The 22,828-nt window shown below is 39.2% G+C and overlaps 1 protein-coding gene across 3 annotated transcripts in view; it reads right to left on the reverse strand.

Moving 5' to 3' along the window:
• Positions 1–22,828, reverse strand: part of ZNF280C (zinc finger protein 280C) — a 65,585-nt gene that overhangs the window by 9,514 nt on the left and 33,243 nt on the right. For 2 of the 3 annotated variants that reach the window (XM_066356447.1, XM_066356446.1), the window contains exons 10-16: positions 21,753–21,973; positions 16,182–16,339; positions 15,427–15,527; positions 14,523–14,669; positions 6,594–6,725; positions 2,478–2,788; positions 1,727–1,867 (exon numbers count right to left, since the gene is read on the reverse strand). In XM_066356447.1, the coding sequence (XP_066212544.1) occupies positions 1,727–1,867; positions 2,478–2,788; positions 6,594–6,725; positions 14,523–14,669; positions 15,427–15,527; positions 16,182–16,339; positions 21,753–21,973 (1,211 nt within the window). The remainder of the gene's footprint in view (positions 1–1,726; positions 1,868–2,477; positions 2,789–6,593; positions 6,726–14,522; positions 14,670–15,426; positions 15,528–16,181; positions 16,340–21,752; positions 21,974–22,828) is intronic. The other variant, XM_066356448.1, reaches the window with a different exon arrangement.

The following is a 22,828-nucleotide window of genomic DNA, read 5'->3' on the forward strand; positions in this document are numbered from 1 at the left end:
ACCAGCAGACCCAAGCCAGCCAACATACCAGGTCATAGGTTACCCGTAGACACAAGGTAACTATTATAAGCATATTGTGTATGCTTGGAAAAGATTCTGGTTAGTTATAATCCCCAAAATATATCCCCAGAATAGGTGCTATGGTGACTACAAAGAATTGCTCTACCAAGTAGATAAGACATACACATATTTAGGTGAGGAGAGATAGTGAGGCAGACTTCTGCATGCACCCCAACTGGGATCCACCCGGCAACCTGAAGCTATTTTAGCACCCAAGGTAATCACGATCAGACCAACTGAGCTATCCTCAGTTCCTGAGGCCGATGCTTGAACCAACTGAGCCACTGGCTGCGGGAGGAGAAAAGAGAGAAAAGGGGGAGAGAAGCAGATAGTTGCTTCTCCTGTGCGCCCTGACTGGAAATCAAACCTAGGATGTCCATATGGCGGGCCGATGCTCTATCCACTGAGCCACCAGTCAGGACTGACATACTTATATTTGATATGAGGTAAAACACCTGAGCCCAAAGGTCACTGGCTTGAGCAAGGGGGCACTGACTCGGCTAGAGCCCCCCACTCAAGGCACATATGAGAAAGCAATCAATGAACAATTAAAGTGATGCAACTATGACTTAATGCTTCTCATCTCTCTCTTCCTGTTTCTGTCTCTTACTAAAATAAATAAAAATAATGTGGACACTAACATTTTTCTTTTCTAGCATAAAGTATATGGTAGAAACTCAAATAAGTAAATTGAATTGATGTAGTAAATGAAATTCCAATAGTAACATCATGTCTGTAATATCCCTACAGTCTCTCACATTTCACTGAATGAATGCAAAGACGGATGGCTCGTCCCTGATCAATTGGCTCAGCGGTAGAGTGTTGGCCCGGCATGTGGATGTCCCAGGGTTTGAGTCCTGGTCAGGGCACACAGGAGAAGCGCCCATCTGCTTCTCCACCACTCCTTCTCTCGCTTCTCCTCTCCTCCTGCAGCCATAGCTCGATTAGAGTAAGGTGGCCCTGGGTGTGGAGGATGGCTCCATGGCCTCCATTTCAAGTGCTAAAAAATGGCTCCAGTGACAACTGCGCAAGGTCCCCAGATGGGCAGAGCATTGCCCCCTAGTGGGCTTGCCAGGTGGATCCTGGTCTGGGTGCATGCAGGAGTTTGTCTCTGTCTCCCCTCGTCTCACTGAAAAAAAAAAAGAGAGAAAAAAAGATGGATGGCTTGAAAGACTAATGGACAGACTGATGGATGAGAAGGCAAAGAGGAGTGGGGGGAAGGAGGAGGGACAGAGAGAGAATGTGCACACATGAGTGCCAATAATGGTCTTAGCATCTTCGACCTATCTGGTCTCTCTCAAAGCAATTGCTCATGTGGTTAAATGTATTTATTTAATAAATATGTTGAAAACATTAAAAATTTATGTTTGGATACTCTAGTTTCTCTTCAGATCGCATAAATCTTTCGCCTTTTACTAAAAATTTATGTTTGGAAATAACCACTTTTTCAAAGACTTAGAAAAAGAAATTTTCTTAACAAACTTATTTTAATTTTAATGGTCTAACTTCTTAAAATTTTTATTCTACTAATTTCATGAGTTACTATGTTAAACAATAGTATTAGTAATACCTAGAAATTCCCTCTTGCTAGATCTTTGGCTCCATGATGTAATACGCAAACGTTTTGAATGGCAGTTCTAATTGGCAATACACATCTTTAACTTACCTCACCACATGATTTATGTAGGCTTTGTTACAGTTAGTGATGTATTTGCAAAAACTACAGTTCATGCATATGGAAAAGTGGCTTGCAAAATCTTTTATTTTGAAATGACACTCAATGCACTTGTAAGCTTTTCGACAGCACCTTATGGAGACAGAAAAAATTGATAAAATTTATATAGTAAAACAAAAATAACAAAGTAAAGCAAGAGGTGGATTTAACGGTGGGCACACTGGGTGCGCCCTGGGCCTGGAATTCTGAACGGCCTCACAAAACCTCTACTTTACACTTTTTTCTAATGACAAGGTGCTCAATATTTTCTTCTGCGCCCGGGGCCTCAACCAACCTTAATCTGCCTCTGGCTAAATAAAGCCTTATTAACATTAACTGAAATTAAAATATTTAAGTTAACAGCCTTAAACAGACTTATAATTTGAAATAACATGCTAGAATAAGTGTAAAAAAATCTAACAGCAATTAACCTTCTGGAACAAAGAGGCTCATATTAACCAATTTAACTATCATAAGATAAAAACACAAAATATAAGATTAGAATAAAAAGACAACAAATATATAATAAACACACTAATTCAAGTTCTGCCCAACAGTTGTAAAAAATATCTTTTACTGCTAGGCCTTTATGCCAGATAAGTAATCATGTAAATGTACAAGGAGTTTTGTGATATGGTAAATTATATTAAAATAAACCTTTAATATTAGATTGACATGGCAAATAAAGAATAAAATATATTACCTTAATTCCTTATAAGCTATGGTGATTTTGTTCTTCTTGTTGCATTTCTTTTGCTTATGAGTGGTTTCTGCTTTGTGTTTAACGACAGCACTATTTTGCTTAGTTATATTAGATACTTTACTTGCAGTGGTTGTAGCTGCACGAGCCTTACGTATCTTAGGTTTGCTTGAGTTTGATTTTGTGGACTTTTTAGCAGGTCTATTTTTAGACTTTGGAGGTGAGACCTGGAGAGAAGAAGTGCTTGGAATATCACTGGGAGATGTAGTTGATGAGTTTGAATTAGGAGGTCCAAATGAAGCTCGAATAGTAACCTATAAATATGAAGGCAATATACAGTATTATACAATTAATAATCACAGTATTAGAAAGATCACTGCAGCTCTGGCTGAACAGCTCGGTTGGTTAGAGCGCCATCCAGAAGCACAGAGGTTGCCAGTTTGATCCCTGATCAGGACACATACAGAAGCAGATTGATACTCCTGTCTCTCTCCCCCCCTTCCTCTCTTTCTAAAATCAATAAAAGAAAAATTTAGACAAATAAAATGATCACTGCCAAACTCCCAGTATGGTCAGTAGGTTTTTGACAAGGGTGGGTGCCAAAACAATTTAATGAGGGAGACGATCTGACCTACAGATGGGGCGAGGACAAATGGCTATCTACATGAAAATGGTTTTGGATCCTACTAGGTATAAAGTTTAACTCAAAATGTATCAGCAGATGAAATTCTAACAGCTAAAACTATAAAACTCTTAGAAGAAAACATAGTAAGTCTTTGAGAACTTGGGTTAGGCAATAATTTCTTAAATATGACACTAAAAGCAAAAACAATCTAAGAAAAACCCCAGATACATTAGACTTCATAAAAATTTAAAACTTTTGTGCTTCAAAGGATACTATTAAGAAAGTAAAAAGATAAACTACAGAATGAGAAATAACATTTGGAAAACATATATCTAATAAAGGACTTGGTATATAGAATATAAATATAGGAAGAACTCGTACAACTCAGTATCAAGACAAATAACTAACCTGGGGTGGTGAACACATTAGTACAGTGTACAAAGATGTGTTGTAATTGTACCCCTGAAACCTGTATAATTTAGTTAACCAGTGTCACACAATAAATTCAACACAAAGGAAAAAAAAAGACAAATAATTCAATTTAAAAACAGGCAAGTACAGCCTGATATGCGGTGGTGCAGTGGATAGTGTTGACCTGGAACGCTGAGGTCACTGGTTCAAAACCCTGGGCTTGCCCAGTCAGGGCACATGCAGGAAGCAACGAGTTGATGTTTTCCGTTCTTCACCCCCTACCTTTCTCTCTTTCTCTCTCCTCTAAAATCAGTAAGTCAAATCCTAAATAAGTAAATAAATAAAATGGGCAGGTATACTGTAATAACTATGTACAGTGCCAGGTGGGTACTGGAAATTCAGGGCAGACATTTTGCTAAGTATTTAATTGTCTAACCACTATGTTGTACACCTGAAACTAATACAAAATAATACTGAATGGAAACTATAATTGAAAAATACTTAGAAAAATGGGCAAGTGATCTGAATATTTATTCAAAGAAGATATATAAATAGTCAACAAATACACAAAAATAAGCTCAACATCACTAATCATCAAGGAAATGTAAATAAAAACTCCAATGAGATACCACTTCAGACCAACTAAAATTGCTGTAATAAAAAAGGCAGATAATAAGTGTTGCCAAGATGTGGAGAAACTGCACTTGTCATATACTGCTAGTGAGAACGTACCATGGTCAGCAGCTCTGGGAAACAGTCGGGCAGTTCCTCAGAATATTGCACATCAGTGTTATCATGTAACCTAGCAATCTCACTCTTAGGTGGCTCATCCTAGCAATTCCACCCAAAGAAAATTAAAAACTATATTCACATAAAAACTTATACATGAATTTTCATAGCAGCTTTGTTTATATAGCCAGAACCTGGAAACAATTTAAATGCCCATCAACTGATGGATGGATGAAGAAAATATGGTATATCCCTACAATGGAGTAATATTCAGCCACACAGAAGAATGAAGTGCTGATACGTAAGCACTGATACAGCCATAAAAAGGGTGAAATGTTGACACAAGCCACAAAATGGACAACCCCAGAAACACTGCTAAGTGAAATAAGTCAGTCATAAAATATCACTATTGTAGGGTTCCATTCATATGAAAGTCCAGAACAGGAAAATCCACTGGGACAGAAAGTGAATGAAGAAGGTTTGCCTGGAACTGGTAGAGGGGGACAGGAAGTGACTGCCAACGGGTAGGGGTTTCTTTTGGGAGTGATGAAAATGTTCCAAAATGGACTGTAGTGATGCTTGTACAACTCTGAGTGTGCTGAGTAACACTGAATTGTACACTTTAAATGGGTTAATAGTACGGTATATGAATTTTCTCTCAATACAGCTGTTTCAAAAAACATCATAATACCAAAAATTAGAAATCATTACTTAAAAATAGCGAGTGTAAACCAGAATCAGTTCACTCTTCCATTTATTCTAAATGGTCATACCAATTAAATGAAATTTACCTTAATATTTATTTACTGTTATAAGTTAACATGGATATTAATGGATGATTAAGAGTGCTAATTATATGAATATCAAAAGAACACAATTCCATGGCTATTTTATGCTCTGATATAATTAAATACCTTTCACAGATTTAGAGGTCAATATTTAAATCTCAAAGGCCTGAAATAATAACTCTGAAAAAGGCTGTATTAGTCTTGGTAACTATAAAACAGCCCTCCAGTAAATGTGACCTGCTGTTTCTGGGACTCACAGGGCAGAATTCATGGTTCCCAAGGTTATTATAGAGGTTAGTTACATTAATTCATCATCCATCATGGACAGTTCATAATATCAGAATTTCCTTTAAGGGAGCTAACATAAAACTTATCACTCAGTACATATTTAGAATAGGTAATTCACGTGGTTTTGTATTATAGAGAACAATGAACTAGGAGTAAAAAGACCCAAGGTAAAATTCAATACTACCTCTTCCTAACCATGTGAATTTGAGTACGCAACATTCGCTCTAAGCCTCCTCACTGATAATATGGGAATAATACTTGCCTTGTCTACCTCATTGAATTGTTACAGGGACTACATTAACAGAATGCATGACAAAGCACACTGAAAGATGAATTCTCAAGTACTACAGGACACTTAGTACCAATCATTATGGTCAATATTATAATGATGTTATAATGTAATACACTAATTATTACTACTACTAAGGGAAGACATGAGGAGGACTGTACTGATTACTATTCTGCATGTCAGTAACAGCGTGGAATGAATGGATTACAGGGAAGGACCCTACGTAATTTTCCTTGGTCTACATCTTCAGAAACATTGCTTTATGTTGTATGTTAATTCAGCTATACTGCTCACAAAAATGAGGGGATATTTTATCACTTCATATTCATTTTGAAGTATTCCCTAACTTTTGTGAGCAGTAGAGAAGACCCACTCACATTCAAAGCCAAATATAAACGTTTGTGAGTTTTTCCCTTGGGATTCTGCATCTCTCCACTGGAATAGACAGGAGCTGACTGACTTTGTCAAGTAGGCAGAGCAAATGTCCATAAGGCAAACAGGGAAAAGGGATTTTGCACTCAGATGTGTTTGTGCTCCTGAAACAGCGATGCCGTTCTGAAGCAGAACTTGCTTCTCTGAGAACAGACTCAGTAAGACCACCTTCCACATACTATGTATGGCATTCAAGGCACTCTGCCAGATGCTAGAGACGTAAAAATCAATTAGACATGATTCCTGACCTTCCAGTCTAGGGGCCAAAGCGGACATGTATGCTGCCAGCTGGCATAGCTAGAAACAGCCTGTGGAACTGAAACAACACGTGATCAGACTCGTTAACCTGTTGCTCTCACTCCTGAGGAATGGCCATAGAGCACGTCACTCAGCTCAGAAAGAATGGAGAGGAAATTTCCTTTCCAAACGGAAGAGAAAACTGCAAATTGGAATCTTAATGACAATCAGAAGTCAGTTTTTAATATTATATGCATCAGATAAAAGCAGTCAGGAGTTGATCATCACACAAGATGTTGAAACACACACTGGAAACTCACTTTTGAGCCAGGGGGCAGGCCTTCTAGCTCTGTGGGTTTTATGAACGTGCGGTGCTGGGTCTTGTGCTCCAGCTTCTCCTTGCAGGTCAGAAACTGCAGTCTGCACTTTGTACAGCGGTGAACCCCTTTCTTCTGTGTACAGATAATAAGTAAGTGTCAACGGGACAAGTTCTACACTATTTGTAGGCTGAAAGCATTTTGAATGTAAATTGGAAGTAGAACTACTTAAAGACATGACAGTATGAAAATAAACTATTCTAATTTTTATCCTTGAAAACAACAAATTCTTTTAAAATTATTATTTCCATTTGTTTTACAACTTGGTAAAACACACTGAACTTTCTAACATCCAATTTAACCAGACTCTCCACAAAAGGTGTTATAAAAATGGTTGTGTAAGCAGTGTTGCCCAATAGGATGTTCCAGATGGATGATAGTGTTCTGCAGGTGAACTGTCCACTATGGTGTCCACTAACCACATCTGGCCACTGAGCACCGGAAATGTGGGAAGTCCAACAGAGAGACTCATTTTGAAATCTTACTGAATTTTAACTAATTTAAATAGACACATATGGCTAGTGGCTATGATACCGGACAGCGTGGGTACAAGAAGCATAAAGAAGAACCGATCCCAATGTACTGCGTGAGCCCTCTGTGCCCTTCTGAAACCCAGTCCTGTTCTCATTTTCCCAGTAGGAGACAGGACTCAGAAGATAGCTAAGTCATTTGCTTGTAGCTGTGTTTCTTCTACTATATATTATATATTATCAATTATAACATTTATGTATATGTTCTTATTAATTAAAATTGTATTTCTATGTAAACTTAAAACAACATACAGATACAAAGGAATGTCTTCTCTAAACTCCTATCTTTTTAGGCCCTTCACTATTTCCATTTAAAGCACAAGCCTGACCTGTGGTGACACAGTGGATGGAGCATCGACCTGGAATGCTGAGGTGGCCGGTTTGACACCCAGGCCTGCCCAGTCAGGGCACACACGAGAGGCAACTACTATAGCTGATGCTTCCCGCACACCCCCACCCTTTTCTCTCGCCTCTCAAAAAAAAAAAAAAATCAATAAGTAAAATCTTTAAAACACAAGTAATCATTTAGAAAAACCAAGTGAGGTAACACTTATGAAAGTACCTAGAAGTTTCTGGTGCACAGCAGGCATCTAATAAATAAAAGTTCTTTATAAAGTTTATAGCAATATATAAATATATGTGTTCGTATTACTATGTCAGTTTCATCTTAAGACTATTTCAGCAGTATAGTACACTGGCTCGTATCACAGGATAGGCGGTGTTAAGAGATTCACCTAAACCCTGGCCGGTTGGCTCAGTGGCAGAGTGTCGGCCTGGCGTGCAGAAGTCCCGGGTTCGATTCCCGGCCAGGGCACACAGGAGAAGCGCCCATCTGCTTCTCCACCCCTCCCCCTCTCCCTCCTCTCTGTCTCTCTCTTCCCCTCCCACAGCCAAGGCTCCATTGGAGCAAAAGATGGCCCGGGCACTGGGGATGGCTCCTTGGCCTCTGCCCCAGGCGCTAGAGTGGCTCTGGTAGCAACAGAGCAACGCCCCGGATGGGCAGAGCATTGCCCCCTGGTAGGCGTGCCGGGTGGATCCCGGTCGGGCGCATGTGGGGAGTCTGTCTGACTGCCTCCGTTTCCAGCTTCAGAAAAATACAAAAAAAAATAAAAAAATTAAAAAAAAAGGAGATTCGCCTAAATGTGCTCAAGAGAAGGAAAGAGGGGAAAAAAATCTCAGTCAAAACCCAGCAAGATAAAAGGACAGACAGAAAGTTTCCCAAGGTATAGTTCTGAGAAATCTTTTTCCTTTACCTGTACTTATAACTATATTATCCAGTTTCATGATTTAAAATAGCATCCATCCAACTGCCTACCCAAAATCATTCCCTGGTATCTAGTACAGGCATTTCAAATCAACACAGACAAAACTGAACTCTAGATGTCCCCACATGTACCCTGAAAAAAGAAATCGGTTCCTTTCCTATTCTTTCCAATATTTCAGTCTTTGGGAACGCCATTCTTATAACTGCTCAGGACAAAAGAAGTTGGTTACTTTTTTTTTTTTTTTTAAAGAGACAGAGTCAGAGAGAGGGACAGATAGGGACAGACAGGAAGGGAGAGAGATGAGAAGCATCAATTCTTTGTTGTGGCTCCTTAAGTTGTTCATTGATTGATTTCTCATATGTGTCTTGAATGGGGGCTGCAGCAGACTGAGTAACCATGTGCTCGAGCCAGCAACCTTGGGTACAAGACTGTGAGTCTTGCTCAAACCAGATGAGCCAGCGCTCAAGCTGGCGACCTCAGGGTCTTGAACCTGGGTCCTCTGCATCCCAGTCTGACGCTCTATGCACTGTGCCACCGCCTGGTCAGGCAAGTTGGTTACTTTTAACTTTTCTCTTTCTCACACACTCAACATCCAACCCATTAATAAAAACTGTCAACTTGACATTCAAAAACAATCTTTCCACTTTTCATTCCCTCCAACCACTGCCATGATACCAATCTAAGCCACTTGCCTGGAATTTTGAATAGCCTCCTACCTTCTCCATGTTTCCATTTTCCCTCCCAACAGTCTATTCTTTCCATAGCTTCCATAGTAATCTTTCACATGCTTAAACTCTCCAATGGCTTCTCATAACACTCCAAAATCCTGACTCTAGCTTGTGATGCCCACACCAGTGGTCGGCAAACTCCTTAGTCAACAGAGCCAAATATCAACAGTACAACGATTGAAATTTCTATTGAGAGCCAAATTTTTTAAACTATATAGGTAGGTACACTGTTATGAACTTAATCAGGGCACTGCTAAGCTGGCCTTTGAGCTGCACTCAAGGGGCCAAAGAGCCGCATGTGGCTCTCGAGCCACAGTTTGCCGACCAGGGCCGCACACCATCTACCTTCCATTCTACTGCTACTGCTTGCCTTCCCACTACTCTTTCTCACACTTGTTTACTGAGCTCCAGCAACGCCTTAGGTACATGCTCACCTCGCTGCCTTACCATTCCCTCTGCCTGGAGAATTTTCTCCCAGATACCCACATGGCTTTCCTAGTTCTTTTGGAGAGGTTCTCTTTGACAACTCCATATAAAAAGCAGAAACTGCTCTTTCACTCTCTACTTAAGCCCTGGTGTTCTCTACGCTCCTGTATTTTCTTCCTGCAGTGCTTGCTACTAACGGGCATACAGCTATATTCAGGGCTCTCCCCGCCCCCCACATGCACACACTTTCTCCACCTAATGCAAAGGCTTTAAAGCACAACTTTGTTTTGTTCGCTTCCGTAAAGCGGTGCCCGGCATATGTTAGGCACTCAATAAATACAGTGTGGGGCAAAAGTAGGTTCACAGTTTTGAGTACACAGAACAGTTTATTGTTGCATTTATTATTGTATTATTTTCTATATGAACAGCTGTAACCCTACTTTTGCCCCACTCTATTTGTTAAATAAACAGTGAGGCAGACAGCAAGAGACTGTCAGAGAGTGCAAATGAGAAGCAGGACTAATTTTTCTTGTTCAAACTGTCTGCCATTCCATTCAATAAGCATTTGCCCAAAGTCCTGAGATGGGAGGAGATATTAATCTACTATCCTTTTAGTTGGACTCAAATCTGCATTTTCGTTTGTCAGCATACATGCAATGTGCTAAAGATGATGATAATAAAATACATTTTTAATACTATGATATAGTCAACCAAAAACAGTAGTGATCTGTTCCAAGGATAGAAAAAAATTGTCTGTAGCCCTAGCCAGGTATTTCAGTTGGTCAGGGCATCGTTCTGAAGCCTGCTATAGTTTTCGAGTATTTTGTAAGCAATTATACAAATAAAAATACTTTGAAGGCTGCCTGGTGATCCTTTGTATTAATAGAATAGTATTTCCTCTATTGACTGCTGACCGCCTACTTCTTAGGTACTTGAAAGTCATAAAAAGATTGGCACCCAAGGTGTGTCAGTCTCCGAGACTACTCCCAAGTTTGATGTTCTAGTAAGGGAATTAAAGATTTGTAAGCTGCGATACACGCAGTTCTGACTTATTGCAGTGAAAGAATACAGAGCAGGATTAATAAAGGAGAAAGAAGTATACTGGGTGGAGACTGGAGGATGCTGGATAAGACACACTTAAAACCCTAGCGACATGCATGAGGTTTTTTTGTTTTTGTTTGTTTTTGCCAGGGAAGCTCTTTTGAATCTAAGAGCCCAGATTTTTTATGAAGTTCAGTCACCAAACCTTCAGACTCCCAGAAGAAAAGCAAGTGTCCAGCATAATCCTAATTTTTGTATAAATGATGTTGAAAAGCTGGAACAACACTCATCAGTTAGTAACAAAGCCTCAGTTTCTAGGAGTTAGCCAAGGCAAGTTATGCCAGCAGACCCTTCTGAAAACATGCATGATTCGAGCAACTTAAACTTGCTGAGTTAAGTCCTATATTAATGACAAGTCAAAAAATACAACCTAGTAGGCATAAAGAGTGACCACAGGTCATGTGAACCACATAAGAGAGATAGTCCACATGGCCAGCCCATCCGTCTCTTTCTTAGCTTTCTAAACCTAGTATTACTCTACACAACTACAACTCACCCTTGAGCTTAGTAAAATATGGGCTAAAGCATTATGTTAAAAGCTTCATAGTGAAATAGAGCTTTACATCTCACTTCCTTCCAAAATTAGATTAAAAGATGAACTGCAGAGCACCAAGACCAATGTTTCCCAAACCCTATTCCTCAAGAAATGTTAACAGACATTGAACAAATAGATGGTTCACTGGTCAAATGTTTTGGGGACATATACAATATCCCTTGTTTGGAGAGATATGGTTTTATTTTTTTTTTTGTTAGCCTATTAAAAGCTCTAAAAAGTCTTTTTTTTTTTTACAGAGACAGAGAGAGAGTCAGAGACAGGGATAGATAGGAGAGACAGGAACGGAGAGAGATGAGAAGCATCAATCATCAGTTTTTCGTTGCAAGACTTTAGTTGTTCATTGATTGCTTTCTCATATGTGCCTTGACCACGGGCCTTCAGCAGACCGAGTAACCCCTTGCTCGAGCCAGGGACCTTGGATCCAAGCTGGTGAGCTTTACTCAAACCAGATGAGCTTGTGCTCAAGCTGGTGACCTCAGGGTCTCGAACCTGGGTCCTCCGCATCCCAGTCCGATGCTCTATGCACTGCACTACTGCCTAGTCAGGCCTTATTTTTAAAATATAAGCAAAAAACTTTTATTTTTTATTAAGTGAGAGGTGGAGAAGCAGGGAGGCAGAGAGACCGCTGAATGCACTCTGACTGGGATCCACCCAGCAATTCCCCACAGGGCGATGCTCTGATCATCTGGGGCTGCTTCTCTGTTGCTCAGCAACCAAACTGTACTGCTTACAAAAATTAGGGGACATTTCAAAATGAATATAAAGTGATAAAATATCCCCTAATTTTTGTGAGCAGTATATTTCAGCACCTAAGGCAGGGTCATGGAGCCATTTTTAGCACCTGTGGCCAAACTGCTTGAACTATTCGAGCCATGGCTGTGGGAGAGGAGAGGAGGAGAGGGCAGAAAAGGAGAGGGGAGGAGAGCGAAAAAGAGGAACAGGAGGAGAGAGGGAGAGAGGAAGAAAGGGATGGGGGTAGAGAAGGAGAAGGGAGAGAAGGGAGAGGCGGAGGGGAGCGGAGGAGAGGAGGGAGAAACGGAGAGGCGAGGGGTGGAGAAGCAGATGGTTGCTTCTCCTGGGCGCCTTGACTGGAAATCAAACCTGGGACTTCCACACACTGGGCCGACGCTCTACTGCTGAGCTGTGCCAACCAGCCAGGGCCACAAAAATCTATTAATTTCATTTTGTTAATCTAGCCATTTACTGAATGGATTTCTTCCAGAAATAATTTTAGAGCAGAACATCTATAAACATCTGATGGAACCTTGGTGGGGAAACCTCAGAATGAAAGATTTTGCCAGAGGTTCTTAAGGATGAGGTGGCCTACCAGGATAAAAAAAATAAGGATGTTGGTACTACCCCAGTCATAACATAGGTGATCTTAAATGTATTTGGATACATGGACAAGAGTGTGGTGGTGGTGGTTGCGGGGGGGGGAGGGAAGGAGGGAAAGGGGGGGAAGGGGCACAAAGAAAACTAGATAAAAGGTGACAGAGGACAATCTGACTTTGGGTGATGGGTATGCAACATAATTGAATGACAAGATAACCTGGACATGTTTTCTTTGAATAAATGTACCCTGATTTATTGATGTCACCCCACTGAAATTAATAAAAATTTATTTATAAAAAAATGTATTTGGATATGCTACTTTTATGATTTTTTTGAATTAACAATTACAAGTTGATTTTATGATTATCTAATGACTGGAACTAAAATCAATGTTAGCAGTAGTGCTGAACAAATTGGCCATGACAATTCAATCAATACTAAGAAAATGTAATAAGCTGATCAGCGAGGAGACAAAACTTGATTACATAATTAGATTCAGTGAATCCACTGACTTCTGATTTTGGCAAAGGTACCATTTGCTCCTTCAAACACATTCTCAAGAACAGATTCTTATCAAAGGGGGCCAAACATATGGTGACCGAAGACAACTGGACTGTGGGTGGCGGGCACACGATGCAATCTACGGAGCATGTATCACAGAAATGTGTACTTGAACCTGACCAGTGTGGTGCAGTGGACAAGGTGTTCACCCAGAATACTGGGGTTGCTGCTTCAAAGCCCCAGAACCACAGGCTCTGAGTGTGCGCTCGTTAGCACAGGGTTCCTGGATTGAGGAGGAATCGTCCACAGGATTCCAAAGCCTGCCAGCTTCAGCCCACAGGCTGCTGGCTTGAGCAAGGGGACAGTGGCTCAGCCCTGGTCAAGGCACATATGAGAAGCAATCAATACACAGCTCAAGTGAAAGCAAAGATGAGTTCATGCTTCTCACCCTGCCCTCAAAAGAAATGAAATATGTACTTGAAACCTGTATGACCTTATTAACCAATGTCACTCCAATAAATTTAACCCTTTCAGTAGTGAGTTGTTCTCATGCTTGCTGACCCCTGGAAGTAAGTTGTTTTTTTTTTCCAAAAAATAAAATTAGTTCCAGTTCCAGTTTTATTAATTTAAAATCATGTTTGTTTGATAACCAATTTACAGAAACAAGAATATACATTTACCTTTTTTTAATGTTGCCTTACACATTTTTAAAATAAAAATTGTACACTCGTACTCTGGATGGTCAGGAGGCACGAGGATGTACATGAACGTTCGTACTAATCAAGGGGATAATAAAAAAAGTTTTCAGTCCAAACAAAGGATGTCTAATTGGGTCAGGAAAAGAACAAGCATATTCAAAGGAAAGATGAAAGCACTAATACTGGTATCTAAGAAATTACATAGTGCAACTGCCAGTTCATCCAGAAAACAAACAGAATTCTCTGACGTAGTTCACATATCTAGAAATAAGTCTCATTGCTGTTTCCTTTGTCACTGACTGCTACAAAATACCATTCTGGGTCACTGATGAGAACCACCTGTTTTATCACAATAAAAAATGAGCTAGAAACTGGAAATAAAGTTTGAAGATAAAAATCTTCCTTAGTTTCTACTTATCCTTTTCCCTGCTCATGATTAACTACCTTCAAAATCATTCCCATTCTCACCACTTTTAGACTCCTGAAATATCTACCCTAAATATTACACTCCTAGTCCCTCTTCCCTACACTCTTGGGTTCCTATTTCTACCTATGTTTCAGAATTTTCACTATTCATGAGCGTCATCATTACCAGGAAGGAGACGAGTAAAAAAAGTGGATGTTTCACAAGAAATTCAGTATGAATTGTGTCATTTGAAACAATTCTACTTTTCTTCTAGAACAAGTCTAATACACCTTTTCACAAAGACAAAACAAACAACAGCTAAATCTTACCTGATGTTTCATGTAGTGATTGATGTAGGGGGTCGCCATTCTACTAACTTTGAGGCAAAATGGGCACAGCAAGTTCTTTGTGTTTTCATGGGACGCTCTAAAATGAGTTTCTACATCAGAGAATGTTGATGACCTAAACTGGCAAACCTAGGAGTATAAAGGTTTAGTTTAACTCGAACATTTGTAACTGACATGCAAGTACATCAAAGTAGCAATGATCAATCATTTACTCAGAGGAACAGTATGTACTACGAATTCAGCTCTGCTGCCTATACAACCAAGAATCCTATCACTGCAAATAAAACTGATAATCTCTGAAACAGAAAGTTACAAAGTTTAAGGATATATTCTTAAATATAACTAGATTCCTTTCTTTTCAGGTTTACTACCTGTACTCTTGACTTAATTTACAAACTCTGACACCTCTTGTCCTATAAAGTTTATCCTACTATATAAAACCAAGTATTCTCTTTAGATTTTAAATAGCATTCAGGAAATGACAATTTACCTTTATCTTTCTATCTTATTGGGAACCACTTCAAACTCTGGAAAAATAGCAGACACAAAGCATCTAGTTAAGTTCCCCATAACTAACAGCACTTACGATTTCTATGGCGTATCTGTAGTCTTCCCTACTTGGAAGGAAAGCCTGTGTGTTTGTCTTTGCCCAGCAGGGTATTTTGTTTTTCTAGCACAAAGGTCAGTAAACTACGACCCACAGGCCAAATCCAAACTACTATCCACATGCATGTGAGTTAAACCAAGGGAGTTTCCATGGTTGAAGATAGTCTATAATTTTAGTAACTTGTTTTATTTAAATGGTTAAAAAAATCAAAATAATAATACTATTTTGTGGCATATAATAATTAAACAAACACCTAAGTACACAATAATGTGTGGGTACCTGGCAGATATATGGCATTTCACCGGGTTTATGAGTGTCCTTCATATGTTGTAGAAGAGTATGTTCTGATTCAAAGGACAGTTCACAGATTTTACAAATAGCTGAAATAGAAAAAAAACACATTATACAATCTTAAGGATGTATATAAATAAAAGGTTCCTTTTGTACATCTCTAACAGCAGTGACAAGCACTAACGGTAGTAGTGACGGTGGTTCCAACAACTCTGCAGTTGTTAACTGTTAATACTGTTCTAAGGATTTTACTTGTTATTAGCTCACTTAATAATTCACGTTCCATTATTGAGATACTGCTATTTTTATTCCTCTTTTTCAGATGAGAACCTGAGGCATAGAATGATTAAGTAACTTGCCTGAGATCTTGCAATTTTATGAAGAGGCAGAGTTGGAATTTGAACTCAGGCTAACGCCACATTCTGTGGTTTTAACTTTCATTGCATTTACTTTTCTCAGAGTATAAATCAAGACCACTGATTTCATATTTGCAAACCAGGGCATCTGGTTTTCTAATTTAGCTTTTTACACACAATGCATGAGTTACACCCTGTTTACCAGAGGGACTTCAAATCAGTAAGTAATTTTATCGAAAAATCTCTACAAGTGAAAACTTAATTTTCAACTACTACGAACTACAAAGTATTTCTTCTTATTATTTTTCTATCAGTTGTTTAGAATTCCTCATAGAATAGATGATCAAAATCATTCATGTTCAGAACTTTGGTGAACTTGCGACTCACTAGAAAACTCATGGGGCGTGTGTGTGCTCTCGATGTGGCACTGCAGCTGGAACGGCGTGGGGTACTGGCGGTAGCAGTGCTGGCAGGTGGTGTGGCTCTCCCAGCTCTCACTGTTCTGCTTCTCTAGGTCCAGATGGTGCTTCATGTGGTTCATAAACCTATTCATAATTGTCAACAGGTACAAATATATAGTCAGATTTATAACCAAAGAAAAACCTCACAAATACGTAAGGCTAAATGTTAAGAAGGCAATTGTTATTACTCAAAATAGTATCCATCCCCCAACCTCTAGGACAGTGTGTACTTAAATAAAATAATCACTTTGTTTCACAATAACCCATTCATAGTTAATACAAAATACCACTAATTTGCTAGAACTCTTCAGCATTATTTTAGATTAAAGTTTGTTTTCCCTTTTTTGTAAAGAAAAACAGGATTCTTTTCCATATATGAAATATTTATATTTTAAAATAAAATACTTAAAGGAAGGAAACCCCACCAACAAAAGCAGTTATAGTCCTAAGAGAAAAGTTTTGAAGTCCTTAAAGATATAAAATAGGTTTTAGCTACTTAAAGAACAAATTATTAGTACTTATATCTGTATCTTGGTTTCTAAATGCATGGAAGAGCAATTATAATACTGATAATTTATTTAGTGGTACTGGTTTACTGTCAGCACAATTTTTTCTTAAAGCACATGCACATAAGAAGTAGGGAGTGGCCCTGGCTGGTTGGCTCAGTGGTAGAGTGTCGGCCTGGCGTGCAGAAGTCCCGGGTTCGGTTCCCGGCCAGGGCACACAGGAGAAGCGCCCATCTGCTTCTCCACCCCTCCCCCTCTCCTTCCTCTCTGTCTCTCTCTTCCCCTCCCGCAGCCGAGGCTCCACTGGAGCAAAGATGGCCCAGGCGCTGGGGATGGCTCCTCGGCCTCTGCCCCAGGCGCTAGAGTGGCTCAGGTCGCAACAGAGCGACGCCCCGGAGGGGCAGAGCATCGCCCCCTGGTGGGCAGAGCATCGCCCCCTGGTGGGCGTGCCGGGTGGATCCCGGTCGGGCGCATGAAGGAGTTTGTCTGTCTCTCCCCGTTTCCGGCTTCAGAAAAATACAGAAAAAAAAAAAAGTAGGGAGAGCACAAGAGAGAAATAGGGATGGACAGACATGAGAAGCATGAACTCATAGTTGTGTCACCACAGTTGTTCACTGATTGCTTCAGTTATATGCCTTGACTGGGGGCCTCCAGCTAAGCCAGTGACCATGGGGTTGTATTGATGATCCCATGCTCAAGACGGCAACGCAACGAGCCAGATGAGCCTGTGCTCGGCAACCTCAGATATCAAACCTGGGACCTCACTGTCCCAGGTAAATGCTTTATCTACTGCCCTACCACTGGCCAGGAGCACAAATGATTTAACTTGAAGGCTATGACCTTTTTGGGCCTGTCCATTTAAGTCTACATTTTTGTATGCCAGATTCCCAAAGACTTCTTATAAGAAGGAAGTATTGCCTGACCTATGGTGGTGCAGTAGATAAAACACTGACCTGGAAAGTGGAAGTTACCTGTTCAAAACCCCGGGCTTGCCGGGGGAAGGCACATATGAGAAGCAACTACTATGAGTTGATGTTTCCTGCTCTTTCAGTACCACTCCCTTCTCCCTGTGGCTTTCCCTTCTCTCTAAAATGAATAAAAGTAAAATATATTTATTCATTTTAGAGAAGAGAGAGCAAAAGAGAAAAAGAGAGAGAGAAAAGGGGAGAGGAGCAAGAAGCATCAACTCCCATATGTGCCTTGACCAGATAAGCCCAGGGTTTCGAACTGGCAATCTAGCCATTCCAGGCCAATGCTTTATCCACTGCACCACCACAGGTCAGACGAAAGAAAAGGGAGGGAGGGAGGGAGGGAGGGAGGGAGGGAGGGAGGGAAGGAAGGAAGGAAGGAAGGAAGGAAGGAAGGAAGGAAGGAAGAAAAAGAAAAATGGTGGAAAAAAAGAAGTATGGCCTTCAGTGGCAGAGCACACTATATAAATAAGCAAATCTATTTTAAATGGCTTACTGAAACTTTTTACTGAATTTCAAAGTAAAGTTATTCCATCAAAATAAAAGTTTTAAAATTGTGTCCAATATTAGAATTTTTTTTTTTTTTTTGCATTTTTCCGAAGCTGGAAACTGGGAGAGACAGTCAGACAGACTCCCGCATGTGCCCGACCGGGATCCACCCGGCACGCCCACCAGGGGGCGATGCTCTGCCCACCAGGGGGCGATGCTCTGCCCCTCCGGGGCATCGCTCTGTTGAGACCTGAGCCACTCTAGCGCCTGGGGCAGAGGCCGAGGAGCCATCCCCAGCGCCTGGGCCATCTTTGCTCCAGTGGAGCCTCGGCTGCGGGAGGGGAAGAGAGAGACAGAGAGGAAGGAGAGGGGGAGGGGTGGAGAAGCAGATGGGCGCTTCTCCTGTGTGCCCTGGCCGGGAACCGAACCCGGGACTTCCGCACACCAGGCCGACGCTCTACCGCTGAGCCAACTGGCCAGGGCCAAATTGTGTCCAATATTAACCACTATTCACTATGAGTCCTTAAAGGAAGTAATAAAATGAAGTGATATCCTCAATCTAGATAGCATTTATTATGGAGGTTCTAACATTTATCTTTTCACAGTTCCAAAACACTTCATTTTAGAGCTGCTTATGGTACACTTTGAAATGTCTTTTTTCCTCTCATTTTAACATTATCTTTATTCAAATCTATTTTTACAATCCCAGCCTTGCCTAAATATTTACATAAAAAAGCCATGAGCCATTAAACTTTTAGCTCATAACTTTTAAGAATAAAATCTATCTGTATAGTCTCTTAATCAGCTAGTTATCTTTCAATTACTACAGTGCCCTCATCAGCAGCGACACCACTTAAAACTCCCAACAAGGCCAGTCTCAGAATGAAACAGCCCTATAGTGGTTACACTCGATGTAGAAAAAAAAATTCCAACAATATGTTGATAGGGCAGAGAGAGAAATCGTGAGCTATTAGCTGCTAGTTTTTCTAAAACTAACAATTTGCCATCCTAGGTTTTACTATTAAGGTAAAATATTATTTAACACATGACAATGTTTACTTTCAGGTTTCATTTACTGAATAATATGTTTAAAATGCTACAAATTTCCTCGATATTATAAAATATGATTAGCTTAAAAATTTTAGATAGTCTGATAATCTAGAAATACTTAAATTTTTTGAAATGAAAATAAGAAAAGAAAATGTCGTGTTTAATACTGAATGGCTAATCCTGAAGGGAAAGCCAACAAGCTTTTGCTAAAAATAAAAGAATTTCTAATGTCATATGGATAACATTTAAATACAGTAAGAACTTAAGAAGTGAGAGACTCTTTCTATGAATTTTACCAATTTTTTTCATATTTTCTGATGTATTTTACTGTAAAAATGATAAAAAATATGGAAGGAGGTCATAGTGTTTCAGTGTTAAATCTCAAAGTATTTCTCTTCTGTTAAGCTACTACTGAGACCATTAGCAATTGACAGTTGTTAGCATTTGATAAAAAGGAGGCAAAAAAGTGTGAAAACCCATATGAATATTTGAAAGATCTCTGAAAATTATGAAGCACTACCCTAAACACAGTATTCACCATTTTTAAAAGAAGATTTTACTTATTGATTTTACAGGGTGGGGGTGGGGAGTGAGAAGCGCCCACTCATCGTTGCTTCACTTGCAGTTGTTCATTGCTTGCCCTGTGTCTGGACCAGGCAAGCCCAGGGTTTCGAACCAGCGACCTCAGCATTCCAGGTCGACACTTTATCCACTGCACCACCACGGGGTCAGGCATTCATAACTTAGTTTATGCTTATATTACTGTACTTCCCCATGTATAAGACTAATCTTAATTTTGGGGCCGAAATTTGAAAAAAAAGGATTACATAAAATTATTGAACTCAAGTTTCATTCATCATAAAATCCACTCAACTCCTCATCACTGTCAAAACTCCCATCCATTAGCTTGTCCTCATCTATGTCTGATGACGAATCACTGTCTTCAACAATGAGTGCAAAAAGAAGCGCGAAAAAGCAGAAATACGAGTAAAGAACCCCTACAACTACTGTATAAGACGCACTCAGTTTTTAGACCCCAAATTAAAAAAACAAAACAAAAGGTAAGTCTTATACATGGAGAAATATGCCACAGTGTATTTCAGTGTTTTTCTATGTACTTCATTATAAATCCAAAATTCAACATAAAATAAAATAAATTCTGGGCTTAGAAATGACTTCTAAGGCCTGGTCTGTATGGGGCAGTGGACAGAGCATTGACCTGGGACACTGAGGTCCCCGGTTCCAAACCCTGAGGTCATTGGCTTGAGTGTGGGATCTTCAACACAATTCTAGGGCCGCTGGCTTGAGCAAGGGGCCACAGCCTCGGCCCCGCGCAAGGCATGTCCGAGAAGCAATCAGTGCACAGCTGGAGTGCAGCAACTCTAAGTTGATACTTCTCATCTCTCCTTGTCTCTCTCTCAAATCAATTAAAAAAGTTAATAACAAAGAAATAACTCTTAGGATGCCTGAGAGTGTTAGTTACAAATGATGGTGATTGAGGGTAAATATTTCTGAAAGTCTATACATGTGTGTGTAACAGCATAAGCACATGTACACATACGTGTGTGTATCTCACGTAAGAAAGTGCACTGGTGCCTGCAATTTACTCTGAAAAGTATCAACAACTCCGATGTGGGTCTATGGATGAATAAATAGGTAGTAATTTATGTACAGTAAAGTGTTAGGGGTGGAACTGAGGTGGGTCAGTATATACAGACGTTCTCCACAAACATTTTCAACTTGGCTGAATATTAGAAAAGTTTTATAATAAAATGTTGGAAAATCAATGTCAGGCCATACAGTATAAACAATGAAAAATTCCAATCAATATTTTGTTACTTTGTTGTTATTATCTCACTTAGGATGACATATGTAACACCTAATATAATGCAAAGATTGCAAAGTACAAGTTCCTAAAATTGCACCTTCAAGATTCCACGGAGAATTAAATCTCTACTTTTAAAATGCGCTAAACTATAAAATCAAAGCAGACGTGTTTCAGAGAACTGTTATCCTCAAAAGAACATTATCAAAAGAGATCAATTTCTTTGCAAAGTAAGTATGCTATAAAAATTATAAAAACGAATTGAAAAATTAGAGCATAAATAAGACTAGTATGAAGGAGGTCAAACTGATAAAGTGGTTCTTGTGATATGAAAAGTAAGATTCAAAAGTAGCTAAAAATAAAAATGTATCATGAAAACTTAGTTTAATGATAAATATAAAAAAGTAAAATTTCCCATAGGTTAAAATACATTTTGTCCTTCCTTATATTACCTGAAAAAAATACAACCATGTGGACTCAAGTGTCAAACTCCTAAAATACAAGAAAGGACAAAAGCTTTTCAGCATGATAATCTGCTTTGCTCTTCATAGGAGCATTAAAATTGCTTATCTAAGACAGTACACAAAAATAAAGATTCTATCTATAGTTACATCAGGTAGCATCCCAATTTCCAAACAGGAACAGAAGTATTTACATACCTGATATTATTTTTAAGAACCTTCGAGCAACTGAAGCATTTAAAAGTTGTGAAAGTCTTATCTTCACTGTCAACATCTCCTTCATGTTTTCCGTAGTAAAAGTCACTGACTAACATGATCAGTTTTTCTTTCTCTGCACCAATCTTATCTTGAGTTTCAGCACTTGAAATTTCTACTTTAATCATTCCCAAAACTGTATCTATCATGTCTGGACAACAACGCTGAAAGAGAAAAATATATATGTAAGTTTTACTTATAGCTCTTTAAAAATTAGGTAACAAAAAAAAATTTTGTGTTTCTAACTAGGGCCAGATTTCACGTAAAACTATGCTCAGTCATCTATCTGGAAAGACATTCGTCAAAATATTGGCTTCATTTTTTATACAGTCTAAATATTCAAACAATAAATAGTTTTTACCTTAATAGAGAAATAATTTCTAAAACAAATTGAAAACCTTAAGATCAGGGACAGCTATATATCAATCACTTTCCTTACAATTAAACTTTACCAATTTAAATATCTAATAATAATTTGCTACTTGGTCAAAAATCAGGCATTTTATATCTGTGTCAAAATATAGCTAAACATAGTAGTATTTCAGTACAAGCCGGTTGGAACTGGACTTTTAGCACAGGTGCGTGCCATTCCCCAGACTCAAGGGGCCGAGACAATGTGTGGGACACAAGGAGAAGCATCAGTTACATCTTGAAAACCTAAACACATTCTGTCCAGAGTGCTGAAATCTCTTGGGTATCTACCTCGTGTGTAAATTAAAACCACATATAAACTGATCCTGATTGGGAATACTTTTCATATATGAGATCTTTATTTCCAATGAGCTAAAACTAATTCATGTATTGTACACAAGTTTCAGTTGTAGAATTTCTCTAGAAGAATGCTTTAAGAATAACGAGAGAAAATAATATATATATAAGCTTTCCTAAAAACACAAACTACACAAACACAATGCAATCACAAAGCAATTAAAAAAGCACAAGAAAATCATGACAGACTCAAAACCAACTGAACCTAGCAAATGAAGTCTACCCTATCAATGAATACAAATGTTTAATGC

This window comes from Saccopteryx leptura, chromosome X (assembly GCF_036850995.1).
Source record: "Saccopteryx leptura isolate mSacLep1 chromosome X, mSacLep1_pri_phased_curated, whole genome shotgun sequence".
NCBI classification, from domain to species: Eukaryota; Metazoa; Chordata; class Mammalia; order Chiroptera; family Emballonuridae; genus Saccopteryx; species Saccopteryx leptura.